The sequence below is a fragment of the Lactuca virosa genome, chromosome 7 (assembly GCF_052849685.1).
Source record: "Lactuca virosa cultivar CGN04683 chromosome 7, Lactuca_virosa_CGN04683_v6, whole genome shotgun sequence".
Lineage (NCBI taxonomy): Eukaryota > Viridiplantae > Streptophyta > Magnoliopsida > Asterales > Asteraceae > Lactuca > Lactuca virosa.
The window spans coordinates 276,649,807-276,664,990 of NC_136432.1; the positions used below are offsets into that span (position 1 = coordinate 276,649,807).

At 31.7% G+C, this 15,184-nt stretch overlaps 1 protein-coding gene across 1 annotated transcript; it reads right to left on the minus strand.

The window, feature by feature from the left end:
- Positions 1–1,696: 1,696 nt before the first annotated feature.
- LOC145125364 (protein DETOXIFICATION 43-like) lies at positions 1,697–5,517 on the minus strand. The gene is made up of 13 exons (XM_079060825.1): positions 5,441–5,517; positions 5,198–5,319; positions 4,767–5,030; positions 4,440–4,630; positions 4,201–4,336; positions 4,012–4,108; positions 3,802–3,902; positions 3,532–3,695; positions 3,348–3,419; positions 2,451–2,567; positions 2,245–2,340; positions 2,035–2,156; positions 1,697–1,843 (listed from the first exon to the last, which is right to left on the minus strand). The coding sequence occupies exons 1-13, from the start codon at positions 5,515–5,517 to the stop codon at positions 1,801–1,803; spliced, it is 1,602 nt and encodes a 533-aa protein (XP_078916951.1). The 3' UTR covers positions 1,697–1,800.
- Positions 5,518–15,184: the final 9,667 nt, after the last annotated feature.

Here is a 15,184-nt window from a genome sequence, read left to right on the forward strand (position 1 = left end):
ATTTTTCGTCCTCTTTCCATAGAGATTCATGATGATATATAAAAAGCGAACTTGTTTTTTCAAAAAAAACTCACTTCATTTTCTTTGATGAAAAAAATTTAAGGTCTATTTTTTTATAGAAAAAATTAATAAATATATCAAAATTCATATTTTTTGTACTTTTTAAACATAGATTCATATTAATGTAAAAAAAACGATATTTCTGTTCAGATTCATATTGTAAACCTGTTCAGATTCACATTGTGAACCTCTTCAGATTCATAGTGTGCATAATAATAAGTAAGATTCACAGTGTGAATCTGAACTGATCGGAGCTTTTTCACATTGTGAATGTTAAAATTTGAAATATTTACAGTTTAGATTCACAGTGTGAATCTATACTGATCGAGGTTTTTTTTTGTTAACCTTCTCAGATTGACAGTGTTCATAATAGTAATTCAGATTCACAATGTGAATCTGAACTGTTCGAGATTTTTCATATTGTGAATGTTAAAAATTGAAATATTTACAGTTTAGATTCATAATGTGAATCTACACTGTTCGAGGTTTTTTTTTAATTGGTGTTGATGATTATTAATAGAGTACAAAAAATTAATATTTTTTGGTATATAGTAGTTTTTTTTATAAAAATAAAGTTAAATATTGAAAAAACTAAGAAAAAATTAAGTGAGTTTTTTTCGAAAAAAAAAGTTCGTTTTTTATATATAATCATAGATCTCTTTGGAAAGAGGAAGAAAAATCCTGAACAAAGGTATATTCGGTTTTTTTTTTCGATAAAAAACTTGGCCTAAAAAAAATTTTAAATGAAAAAAAGGAAGTGAGTTTTGTTATAATCCGGTACATATGCGTCCATTATAAAAATTTATAATCATTCCTTTTGCCGTTGATCGCTTTAAATTCCGACGCTTTGGATTGGTTCATTGGTTCTTTGATTAATAATAGTTCTCTATTGGATTGGTTCAGGTTCATTTGAGACCATGCTAATTTTGTAACACCGTAAGACCAAATCTAAAAATAATTTTAAAATGCAAAATAAAAGGAAAAATCCAAAAATTCTTTTTTTAATTATTATTTTCGGAACTTTATTTACCTTAAAAAAAATTCTACTATATTTGCCAGATATGTAAAATATTCTAGTATTCTACTAGAATATGTGAAAAAATGTATTTATTATTATTTATTTTTTTGTTATTTTTGTTATTTTTTTTTTGTTATTTATTTATTTATTTTTTTTTGGAAAATATATATTTCGAAAATAATATTAGAAAAAAAAAATTTCGAAAATTTTGAATTATTTTGCATTTTAAAAATGTTTTTGTTTTATCTATTAAATGAATGGCTAGGATTGCGTCTCACGGTCTCACAAAATTAAGCCGTCTCAAATGAACCTAATCATATATATATATATATATATATATATATATATATATATATATATATATATATATATATATATATATATATATATATATATATATATATGTCGTTTACCCATTTTTAATGTTAACGGAGTGCCTACATTGATCTTAAGTGGATAAAAAGAAATAACATAAGCAATCTGTTTGAAACCCAAGGCTCTTTGACATAGTCTAAAAAAACTCAATTGAGATAAAATACAAATAACCCATTTAGATAACATTAAAATACATTTAGATATTATCACACGCTTGATCATGCATGACAGTAGAAACTACAACGATACTATCACCCATTACATAACATGGAAGTTGATATCTTTATTATATATATCATAACTTCATCATTGTATATATTATAATTCCGGCAACAAACTACCCTCTTCTACTGTCTAAGAAACGACCATGGCCCTGTTCCTGTTGCAATCCTGCAAATATTTAATAACGCAAACCATCAATGAATTTAGTTGGTTTTAGGGGCTACATCAAGAAAAAGAGGCATCATTGTTCTTAGTATATATGTTCTCGCCAAGAGCTTGATTTGTTTCCATGGTGTTTGATGTTAAATAAAAAACAGGTAGAATGAAATACGTAATTCGAAATGTATACAGGATGTTACCTCCATGTGCCTGCAATTGCACGTAAGGCCATGAAAATTGCTAGCGCGAACCATATTCCTATAAAACCAGCAACTGTGTATAGGGCCACCAATGACCCGATACTCCCCATAGACACGAAGATCTAATAAGAAAACGAATAGAAGTTGATATACATAAGCTAATGTAATGTACTAATATTTTGTTATTATTCAAGAAGGGAAAATGCCAACCATGGAGTATGCAGAATAAGCATAATCAGATGCCCCAAAATTAACTCCATCAATCACGAATGCTATTGAATTGATTGGTTGTGTGCCAGCAACAAACTAATGATGAAATTTAGACAAAATGTTGACGATCATCATATATAAAACAAGAAAAGAATAGAAGGGATTTCAAGTTAATTAGATAGATAATGGTGTATGTATATCAATACCAATACTCCTATGCTTATAATGTGCTTAACGTTTATGTCTTTTGTGAAGACACCAGAACCAAATTGTAAACCAAGTCCAACAAGAAGAGCAACTCCAAGACCCATAACCACTCCCATCTGCAAATATAACAATAACAATATATACCCAAATCACATGAGATGACAATTTTACTTAGAGCATCCACAATTGTAATTTTAATGAGAGTTGAATGAGATGAAAAATCTATTTGTTATTAAATTGATTAAACTCTATCATAGTAAGATGTTAAATTGACATTAAATTAATTTGGGATTAAATGACCATTGAACTCTTCACTGGGAAAAAAAAGAAGTCTTAATTCTTAAATGACAAATTGCAAATTTTGTCCATATGGTTTGTCAAAAATTGAGACTTTTGTCCAAAATGCTTTGAAGATACCACTGGTCCAAAAAATGAATTATATTGCATGTTTGGTAATTTTATATTGAAGTTTGTAGAGTTTAATGTATTGTAGAAAAAAATTTAATAGAATTGTATGGAATGTAAAAAAAAAAAAATATGGGAATCTATTGAACTCCACTGAGTTCAATATAACAACGTGGATATCCTTAAAAGTTATTTCCTAAGGAGACCTCACGCAAAAAGACAATAATAGTAGGCTAAAACTAGAGATAGAAGTGAGCGTAAATTAAGAGAGAATTAATAATCAAGTTGATAATATTTTTTGAAAAGCATTCATATAAAAGGAGAAACATATAAAAGAAAAAGGCTATGACCAACACTCTATTATACTCGTCACTCAATCTTCAATTGCTCTTTTATATATAATGAAGAACATAGGGCATTACCAAAGGGTTGTCTTCAAAGCAATTAATAATGGTGCACAAAATACTTATAACTATAAATGTGGAGTGTACCTGCAATACTCGAGATGCAGTTGCTGTTGCTTTCTCATTGTCCTTTTCAGCAAATGATGATGCAATTATGGCCTATATAAACAGGGAATCAGTAGATGTCTTATAACACTCATTGTTGGTGTAAAAAAAAGAGGGATGGGAGTGTCTCAACCACACAAACGTACACATAAAAAAAAACATTTACCTGTCCAGCAACAGCCAAACCATCGGAAAGAAGTGAAGATGTCAACCAGACCTGCAAGCAAATTTGAAATGCAGCCATAGGTGTTGCACCCAACCTCGCAGCAAGCGATGCTGCAAGTGTTACAGGGATAGTTGCCGCTATCACCTTAAACAACAATAACGAACCTGAAGAAAACACACAAAATAAAGAATATCGATGTAATTAAAAAACAAGCGTCGATAATGGATTGAAACTGAATTAAGTTGCATGACACTTGTAAACCTTTCATACCATTTTTAAGAAACCGATTGAACTGTAAAGCTTTAGTGCTTAGAGGCAGTAGGTTAACTTGATTCATCAATTTGACGAGCAAAATTAACATGATCAAGTATCTGTGAAACAAATGGATGGTGTTAATTTAGACGCAAGAAAGAAACTACGATATATAACTCATCATGAGCGAAAAATGATAATGCACAAATATGAATTAAAAAGAATTACTGGGAAAGAACATGTGCTATGGCTGCCCCACCAACGCCTAAGTTGCAGGCAAACATAAAAATTGGATCCAAGATTATGTTCGCCACATCACCTATAACTGTATTAGAACAAATGGAAATATATAAGCAACATAAAGTTATTATGTGCTCATGTATATTTAAAAAAGATGATGTTATAAGTGATATATACCAGTGGCATATAAAGGAGTTTTAGTATCCTTCAAACCACGAAAGACACCTTGCATTGCCAAAGAGAGAAGAACAGCTGGAGCTCCAAGCGATCGTAGAGTCAAATACTTCAGTGCAGGTTTTAACATCGGAGAACCCTATTCAACATTTATCGAACACATGATTTAGATCATAAATTAATATCACAATCCATAAGTGTATATATATATATATATATATATCCATAATGTAGTTGCTTACAGATTTCACACCCATCAAACCTAAGAGCGGTTTTGATAGAAATACAAGTAGTAATGTTACAAGAACACCAAGCACTAGACCAAACAATAGTGCTGTTGATGCCGAGGGGATCTTGCGCTTTAATTTTTTGAGCTTTGGTGCATCTGGGGTGCACTCCATAATTGTTTGGTTGCATGGAAACATTTTAGAACCTGATAAATTATAACAGAAAGATATTAATACACATTAGATATAACAGATATATAGAGCTTCGCTGTGTGAAATAAAACAAGGGTCCATAATATATATAGTTTATTCCACCATAGAGGCATGCATACGTATACGTACCATCTTCTGGCGCATCAGATGCTTTTTTCTCAATATTTTCATTAGAACCATTCTCCATATTCTGAAGTTTTACATCATCTAGTGTCCTTTCTTCTGTCGCGTTCTTTTGGTTCTCAAGTTCAATTGCTTTAATGTTCATTTTTTCTATAGTCTCTTCCTCAGCGACAAATGAAGTTGTAATACTAACAAGTGGGAATATCGCTACTTTTGAAACTTGATTGAAAAGAGCGATAGATACTCCAACTGCAGCAATTTCTACTGGACCTGTATAGAACCATATAAGTGGCATTATCGTTCTAGATCTTGATGTTTTTGCATGGACAGATGAAAAGAATAAGTTGAACTTCGAAATATATATATATATAATATGCATCAATGTAAGACGATGTTAATTAGTTCGATTGGATGATGTAATTAAAAGGCATATATACCTATACGACCAATGAACATGGTATCGATCAATGAAGCAATAGGATCAGCAGCTAATGCCATGGCTGCTGGAAGAGCAATGGAAAGTATTTCTCGACCAAGTGTGTCTAACTTGAGGGCAATCCTACACAATAAAAATAAAATAAAATTATATATATATATATATATATATATATATATATATATATATATATATATCCAATAACAAGTTAACAGTTGCCAAGTGGTACGATGAAGAAAACTACCTAGCATCTTTGAATAAAACAAGGACTGGAAAGTTCCACTTTGCCTGAGTAAAAGTTGCAACAACTTCTTCAGCCATCGTTATTTATATATAATGCAACAACTGCAAGATATATGAAAATATTTTATTGTTAATAACTAAAATGTAGTACTCACATATATATATATATGGAAAAGTGAATATACCTTTAAGGGTATATAAGCTAGGTACCCAAACTTACCATACTACGTCGTTTTGTATCATATAATACATTTTAATTGTCCAATGTTCTTATAATTTAACTTCTAACTTGATTTATTTCCATTATTTTTATAAATTACACATTTATCTTCCTCTTACATAATTTTCACTTTCGACTACAATATATATAGCCTAGTAGATGTTCGGCAAAAAATATGTGATATAAGAAAAAGATATTAATGAAATTTCGAAAATTTTGAAAGTAAATCAAGTTAGGGATTGAAGTTTAAGAACATTATAATGAATATATGAAACTAAACGACGTATTATGGTCTGTTTTGGTACCTAAGTTTATATACCGTTAAGGGTATATTCATTTTTCCCATATATATATATATATATATATATATATATATATATATATATATATATATATGTGAGTACTACATTTTAGTTATTAACAATAAAATATTTTCGTATATATTGCGCATTATTAACAATATATATATATATATATATATATATATATATATATATATATATATATATATATATATATATATATATATATATATATAATAAAAACATGGTGTCTACTAACGATTATGTGTTAGCATGATGGTATCATATCTTGAAAGATATTTGGCAAATAGAGACGATTGATAACATGACATAACAAAAATATACGAAATGGTATAAAATTGGGACGAAACTGAAAATTAAATTCGTATTTATGTCGTGTTGGTATCAAGTACAAAAAAACGATATTGTGTCATGTCGTTTTCGTATTCAAAATTTGACATGAAAATTAACACGATTTAACAATTGTTTTTTATGTTTGTCGTGTTTATCGTGTTATGTATAACATGAAAAGTTTTTTTATTATGTTTTTTATTATTAATTACAACTAATAAAATATTAGCTATGGCCCTCCAAAATTATTAAATAAACTCTTTATTAAGATTTGTATTTATTGGAATTATAGGTCCTGCTAAAATATTAAGAAAAAAATTACTGCTAAGAACTTGTTGATTAAAAATCATTTTAAAAGGCTATATTTGAAGAAGATCAGCCTTTTCAAAGTTTTTCATTTTGAAAAACTTTTGGAAAAGCTTATAGATGGTCTAAAATAAACATAAATAGACATTTTTATATACATCAAACTACCACTGAGTACCACTATTATAACTATAGCTAGCATTGTAATTAGCTACTTGGCTTAAATAGCTTGGCCCGATGAGAAGAGGCCAAAGTTTAAAAATATTGGGAGATTCGAGAGGTAATCGATATGAGCATATGACGCGTTACCACGACCAGGTTAGCTCGAAAGATACACACCTTAACAAGACATGCAAAAGATTATAAAAAAAAAAAATAAAAATAAAAAAAAAAAAAAAAAGAATGCACCACATTTGTTCTTTTTTTTTTTCTTCAAAAAACCTACCAAAAAGAGCTCACCTCTCTTTGATGTTAATAAGCAATTGATCGTCTTTACTTAGGTATGAAGACTCTCAATTTGCATTGAGTTTAAGGTAGAAGAAGCTTCCTTATATACTATTTTCTTTTTTATTTTTTTATCAAGAGACCTTTAGTATTTTTCTAACAGGTTGTCCCATATAGTTATAAAATATTTATTGGGAAGTATCCCAAGATGTGGGAATTTGATATTTATCTTGTCATTGTCCATGGATTCGAAGAAAATGATACGTCCAAAAAGAATATTCATTTATTAATGAATTTTATGTATGTATCCTATTCTAATAAAAGAGTCTATTTACTATTACGTGATATTTTTTCAACCCCTTCTCAATCAAGAAATTTTCAAAATGAAGTATAGAATATATACACTTCAAGCCTTTAACAATTCAAATTATTAATTCCTAATTTATAGGGATTATTTCTAAGAATAGATAATTTATTTATATTCTAATAAATAAATAAGTTTATTCTTCTATTGACAAGTGTCACAGTATTAGAAATCTTCATTAATATTGTATGTCAACTATAATGTCACATGTCAATCTATTAATTATCCATTTCAAATTTAAATTTTAAATTTCTCAATCTAATTACATTAAATTAACTAGGCGAATGTCACGCGTTGCGCAGAAACACCTATATAGTTGAAATCTTTACAAATGTATGTTTTTTTTTAAATATAACAATAACGTTGTTGTTAAATTTGATATAATAATTTGTATACTGAATTAATATAATATATTGATTATTTTGAATTATATGATAATATATAAATCTATTATAACTTCATAATCTCAATCGTTTGAATGACTTCTACCCACGAGTTACACATGAATAAAATTAAATATAATATATGGTTTAATGTTATTTATAGTTGTTATTGTTAATTAATTTTTTTTTAAATTTATTTGCTTAATGTTTTAATTCTATCATTATAATTATTTAAAACATCAAACATTACTTTTTGATGTTAAAGGTAACAATATAATCATTTATATAGAGTTATTTTTAACTATTGTTATTGTAAGTTATTTTAAGCCACTTATTTGGAAACTTTTAATGATTATAAAAATATATTTACGAAATATTTTAGTTAAATTGAGATTACAATTTAGTTTTTGCATTTATCACTACAATTTATCACTTTTAACTATTTACAAAATATTATTTAGCTTTTAAAGTAGAACTGAAACTTATATTTAAGTTGACATCGTAATGTTATATTTAAGTTAACAAATTAAGTATTTTGTCCAAACTGTTCAAAGGTTGTAGCTTTAAGCTGATAATAGTTTACATATAACAACATATTAAATCTAATAAATTAAATATAATATGTTAAAAGTTAAAGACACAACTTTATAAGTAGAAGTAAATATATTATTTTAAAATTGAAATTTAGTTTATTTATGATTACACTTTAGGTTTGATATTTATTTAACCTTATTAACCAATTTATAATCATTATTAGAAAGACACTACAATTTATCAATTTTAACTATTTACAAAATATTCTTTAGGTTGTTTAAGTTAAACTAAAATTTATATTTAAGTTGACCCTGTAATGTTATATCTAAATTAATAATTTAAGTATTTTATACAAATTGGTTTAAAATTGTATCTTTAAAATGATAATGGTTTACATCCAACAATATATTAAAACTAATAAATTAAGTATAATATGTTAAAAGTTAAAAAAAACATAACTTTATAAGTAGAAGTAAAGATATTATTTTAATATTGAAATTTAGTTTATATATGATTAAACTTTAGGTTTGATATTTATTTAACGTAATTAACCAAATTATAATTATTATTAAAAAGAAATTGAAAAGTCATGGGAGTTTCAACTGAATGTGGTGAAAGGAAAAATGCATGGGAGTTTCAAATGAATGTGATAAAAGAAAAAAATGTTTCCTTTATAAGTATACTAGACGAATTCTCGCGCGTTGCGCGGCACAGGTTAAAAATAGATTGTTAAAATATTGAAAAATATATGTTTAAAATGGTTATTTATTTACATTAACTTTGACATAATATTTTTACACTAAATTATATATCTATAAAATCTCAACTATTTTGAACAATATTATTCATTGACATCAACTGACATTCCTCATTAATAGAATTAAATATAATTATCTATTTAGTATTATTTATAAAAAATATTATGATTGATTAATTAAAAATTTTTACTTATGTGATTATTTTCTAATTTCAACAATGATGGTCATTTAGAGTATAATTTATTTGTAGCTAACGTTACATAATTTTTAATTTGATGTTATTATCATTTAAAATTATTGTTCATTAATTTTAAACCACTTATTATTATTAATAATTTAAAGAAGACTTTTAAGAAACACTAAATATTATTAATCAAATATGAAACATATACTAAATAATAAAGTGATAAGATTGACAATTTACATTTCAAAAGAGACTTTCATGGATAATATAAAATATCCATGATTTTTATAATTTACCATTTATTATTATTATTATTAAGTGAAAGAAAACTTTTAAAAAACACTTACTATTATAATTAAAATGTTAAACATATACTAAAATATAAAGCGGTAAGATAGACAATTTGCATTTTAAAAGACACTTACATGGATAATATACATAATATGACATATCCATGATTTTTAATTAATTATTTCTTTGAAACAACACAAATATACTAACATATATACAATATCTAATTAAATACTATTTATATCACATTCCATAACATATGATTGATAATATGAATCTAATCTAAATTACATTAAAATTTCAACCACAACATACAATGATTGTCTTAAAAGAATACTTACACCAAGATATATATATATATATATATATATATATATATATATATATATATATATATATATATATATATATATATATATATAAGGATTAGTATATAACAAACTTACAAACTAAAAACTTAAACATAATAACATGGCTCGAAAATGGTCCAAAACCCTCAAACCAACTCAAAAACCTTTAAACTTGTTTTCTTTGTGAATTTTGTATGTGATTTGTATTTGTGTTTCTACTCAAAGATATTGGCCTTTTTATAGTAGACTATCCATTAATTGCTTATTAAACATATTATATAAGTTATAAAACATTTGAATAGTTAATCATTATTAAGAGACTTTTGAGTGGTATTTATTTAAATAAGAGGTTTCAAATGAATATGGTTTGAGTAAAAATATAAGTTGAATAGCCTTGGGAGTTTCAAATGCATAAGGTTCAAGAAAAAATGCTAGTTTTATAAGATATATAGATATAGATAGATAATGAAATGATAATGATAATGATAATGATAACTGATTCTTCATTTCAAATTTCAAATTTTAAATTTCATTCTAATTACATTAAATTAATAACATTAGAATACAAAATAAAATAAAATTAATATATATATTATACGATGATATAATTTCATGTATTTATTTAGATCAACGATTATAATTTTATATAACTAAAAAAATATCTCTTAATTAATTATTTATTTAAAATAACTAATTAATAATTTTAAGTTTTTACTATGAAAGTTTAATTAGTTCTATAACTGTGGTTCTCATGGGTTATAAATTAGTAGATATTATATACAGTTTATTAGGCAAAAATCAACAATCAGTTCATATTCAAATCTACTGGTTCTTATATATATATATATATATATATATATATATATATATATATATATATATATATATATATATATATATATATATATATATATATATATATATATATATAAAGAGAGAGGGAGAGAGAGAGAGAGAGAGAGAGAGAGAGAGAGAGAAAGAGAGAGAGAGAGAGAGAGAGAGAGAGAGAGTGTGTGTGTGTGTGTGGTAGGTTCAAATGTTTCCTATAACTATTGTATGCATGTATGGACCAAAGAGAATTTAAAAATAGTTTAATCATTAATTAAATTAATAAGGATAAATTAGTAATGTTGCATATATGTAACGACCCAATTTTACAAAGAAAATTTTCATTATATTTTTTTTTCCTTTTAAAACCAAAGCCAATCCCCTAAACCATAAAATCCCAAAACATTTATTTTCAAATCAACATTCATTACTTCATTATTTTCCTTTTTAAAACATCAGAGGGTCCCAAACACATCAAAAGAGAGATAGAGTGCACGCCACGTCATCACGCCTTGCCCTTGCCCTTAGGCTCAGAAGTACCTGAAACAAATCAACAACCTGTAAGCGAAATGCTTAGTGAGTTTCCCAGAGCATACCACACACATTCGCATACATATATCCTTATAGCTAAAAATAAGCTATAAGCATACCACAGAAACTATGTAATACGATTCAACAAGAGTGTCATGGGCTACCCCACATGGTCTTTACCTAGGACCGCCATGGGCTACCCCACATGGTCTTACATCCAATGTCATGGGCTACCCCACATGGTCTTTACCTAGGACTGCCATGGGCTACCCCACATGGTCTTATATCCAATGCCACGGGCTCCCCCCGGGGTCTTCCATACCAACATAATATCACACAACATATCAATTCATAACTAAATAACACACACATAACATGATCACATAATGGGCCGGCCTTGGTGCCGTAGACCCATAGGTATGGTGAGAAGACTCACCTCCGTCCAATGAATACAATTACTGCCCTCCTAATAATCCGCAACCTACCAAGCTGAATAATAACAATAATATATAATCAATGATAAGACCTTAAATTACCCAAGTAAAGGCCCAACCTTCAAACTCTACCCCCAAGGCCTAATTACCCCTTTCTTGCAAATTGGACCCCAAAATCCACGTCCAATATCCTTAATGGGCCCCTTGGCCCAATAAGGCCCAACCAATAAGTCCTTGGCCCAAACAGATGAAAAGGCCTCAATCTTACAGAGTCCAAACAAGCTCATCAGCCAAATGAGGCCCAAAGGCCCAAAGGCCCAAAACAGATTAGGGCCCATCTGAGCTGCGTACGCCCAGCGTACCTCCCTGGTACGCGCAGCGTATTGAGAGTCTAGCGACTACGCGCTGCGTACAGACAGTTACGCCCAGCGTACAATCGTATTAAGCACTTTTCCCATTAAGTGCTTAATGCTCGAATCTCTCACGTCCAAAAGCTAGATCTAAGATTGAAAAGATGTCCCAAGGCATAAAGTTGGCAACTTTATGCCCTTGCATGTCTCATACACTCCCAACCACCCCATTAAGACCTTTTGAAGGTCTTTTACCCAAGCATGAGGTCACAATTCTCATCAAGCTTCCATTTTTATACTTCTAAATTAGCAGGGGACCTCAGATCTGACTTTCATATCAAAAGGGAAGGCTTAACTCAACAAAAGAGGTCCAAAGTTCATAAAAGGGACAAACCACCAAAACCCTAGCTAGATCTAAAGATTAGAAAGGAAAGATGCAAGCTTTTTACCTCCAGAAGCTTTGCAAGATGCTTTTGGTACAGGATCTTGAAGCACCCTATTGATCCAAGCTTGCTTGACCACCCCTTCTTCTTGAAATACACACAAAAAGGCTACAAATGCACTCTTTAAGGCCTAAGAATGATCTCACAAGGTTTCCAGGAGTATATGGACGTTCTAGGGCTGTAGAGGCTCTCTAGGGTTTAGTCCAAGGGACTTAAAGTTGTTTAAATAGGCCTCAAGTCTGGAAAAATTAGGATTTGCGTCCCTGGCGCGTACGCCCCGCGTAACTCAAGGTACGCTCGGCGTACCCTGAATTCCCCGCGACCATTTTTATGCGGTACGCTAAGCGTACACTTAAGTACGCCCAACGTACTTAAGGGACCAATTATGCAAACTTATCATTTCTTAGGGTTTCAGGACATACCAGAATTTTGGATGTTACAACTCTCCCCCACTTGAACTAGACTTCGTCCCCGAAGTCTGTAGCTGAAAACAGTTCGAGGTAATGCTCCCGCATTTCCTCTTCTGGCTCCCAGGTCCATTCGGAGCCCTTTCGGTGCTGTCATTGCACTTTTACCAACTTTACTTTCTTATTCCGAAGTCCCTTCGTCTTCCTGTCTAGAATGGCAACCGGCCTCTCGACATAATTCAGGCCCCCATCCACCTGAATATCGTCCAAGGATATAACCGCGGACTCATCAGCAACACACTTCCGAAGCTGAGACACATGGAAGGTGTTGTGAATCTGACTAAGCTCCTCAGGAAGCTCTAAGCGATAGGCTACCTTGCCCACTCGGGCTATGATCCTGAACGGGCCTATAAATCGAGGCCCCAACTTGCCTCTCTTACGAAACCTGATAATCCCCTTCCAGGGTGACACCTTCAGCAAAACAAAATCCCCCACCTGAAACTCCAGATCTCATCGTCGTCGATCAGCATAACTCTTTTGACGGCTCTGCGCGATCCGTAATCGGTCGCTCACCTGCTGAATCAACCCGGTGGTCTTGAGTACCACCTCCGTGCTTCCTATCACACGATGACCAACCTCGTCCCAGCATACTGGGGTCCTGCACCTCCGACCATATAACATCTCGAATGGAGCTCGATCGATACTGGCATGATAACTGTTATTGTATGAGAACTCTGCCAGTGGGAGGTACGTATCCCAACTTCCTCCAAAATCCAGCACGCACGCTCGCAGCATGTCCTCCAATGTATGGATCGTCCTCTCACTCTGACCGTCAGTCTGAGGGTGATATGCTGTACTGAAGTGTAGCTGAGTCCCCAGTTCCTCATGGAACTTTTTCCAAAACCTGGATATAAACCGAACATCCCTATCTGAAACCACTGACACCGGCACCCCGTGCCTAGCCACCACTTCTCGAATGTAGATATCTGCCAACTTTTCTACGGATATACTCTCGGAGATCGGAATGAAATGGGTACTCTTCGTTAGTCTGTCCACAATAACCCATATGACATCCACTCCCCTCGCCGTCCTCGGTAGCTTCGTAATGAAGTCCATAGTGATCTCTTCCCACTTCCACATGGGAATGGGTAACGGCTGAACCTTGCCATGAGGCCGTTGGTGCTCGGCCTTGACCTTTCTGCAGGTCAAGCACCGCTCAACAAACCCGGCGATCTCCCGCTTCATGCAGGGCCACCAATAACTCAGTCTCAAGTCCCTATACATTTTTGTTGCACCTGGATGTATAGAAAACTTGGACTTATGCGCCTCCTCTAACAGTCTCTGCCTCACGCCCCCTGGCAATGGTACCCACACTCGGCCACACTGAGTCAAAAGACCGCGGCTATCCTTGACAAACAAGAGATACTGACCCCGAATTTTCTCTGTTTTCCAGTTCTCCTTTTTCACCCCTTCAACCTGAGCCCCCTTGATCATTTCCAACAAAGGCGAAATCACTGTGATCCTCATACAAATGTCCCTAATCGGGGACCCCGTTACCTTGCGACTCAAAGCATTGGCCACCACGTTGGCCTTCCCTGGATGGTATAGGATCTCGCAATCATAATCCTTTAGTACATCCAACCATCTCCTCTGCCGCATGTTGAGGTTCTGCTGATCCATCAAATACTTTAGACTCTTGTGATCGGTATAAATAATAAACCGCACTCCATACAAATAGTGTCTCCAAATCTTGAGGGCAAACACCACCGCCCCCAGTTCCAAGTCATGCGTGGGGTAATTTGCCTCGTGAGGCTTCAACTGCCTCGAGGCATAAGCAATCACATGCCCTCTCTGCATCAATACTGCACCCAACCCTGATATCGATGCATCACAGTATACCACTAGATCATCTAACCCCTCAGGCAGTACCAGGACTGGAGCCTCACATAATCTCCACCTCAGGGTCTCAAAAGCCCTCTGCTGATCCTCATCCCACAGGAAAGTCACATTCTTCTTGGTCAAACGGGTCAATGGCACAACAATCTTGGAGAAATCCTGGATAAACCTCCGGTAGTAACCCGCTAAACCCAAGAAGCTACGAATCTCTGAGGCATTCGTCGGTACCTCCCATCGCATCACAGCCTCCACCTTAGCTGGGTTGACCGAAATATCCTCTTGGTTGATGACATGCCCCAAAAACTGCACTTCCCGCAACCAGGAATCACATTTGGAGAACTTTGCATAAAGCTTCTCCGCCCTCAAAGT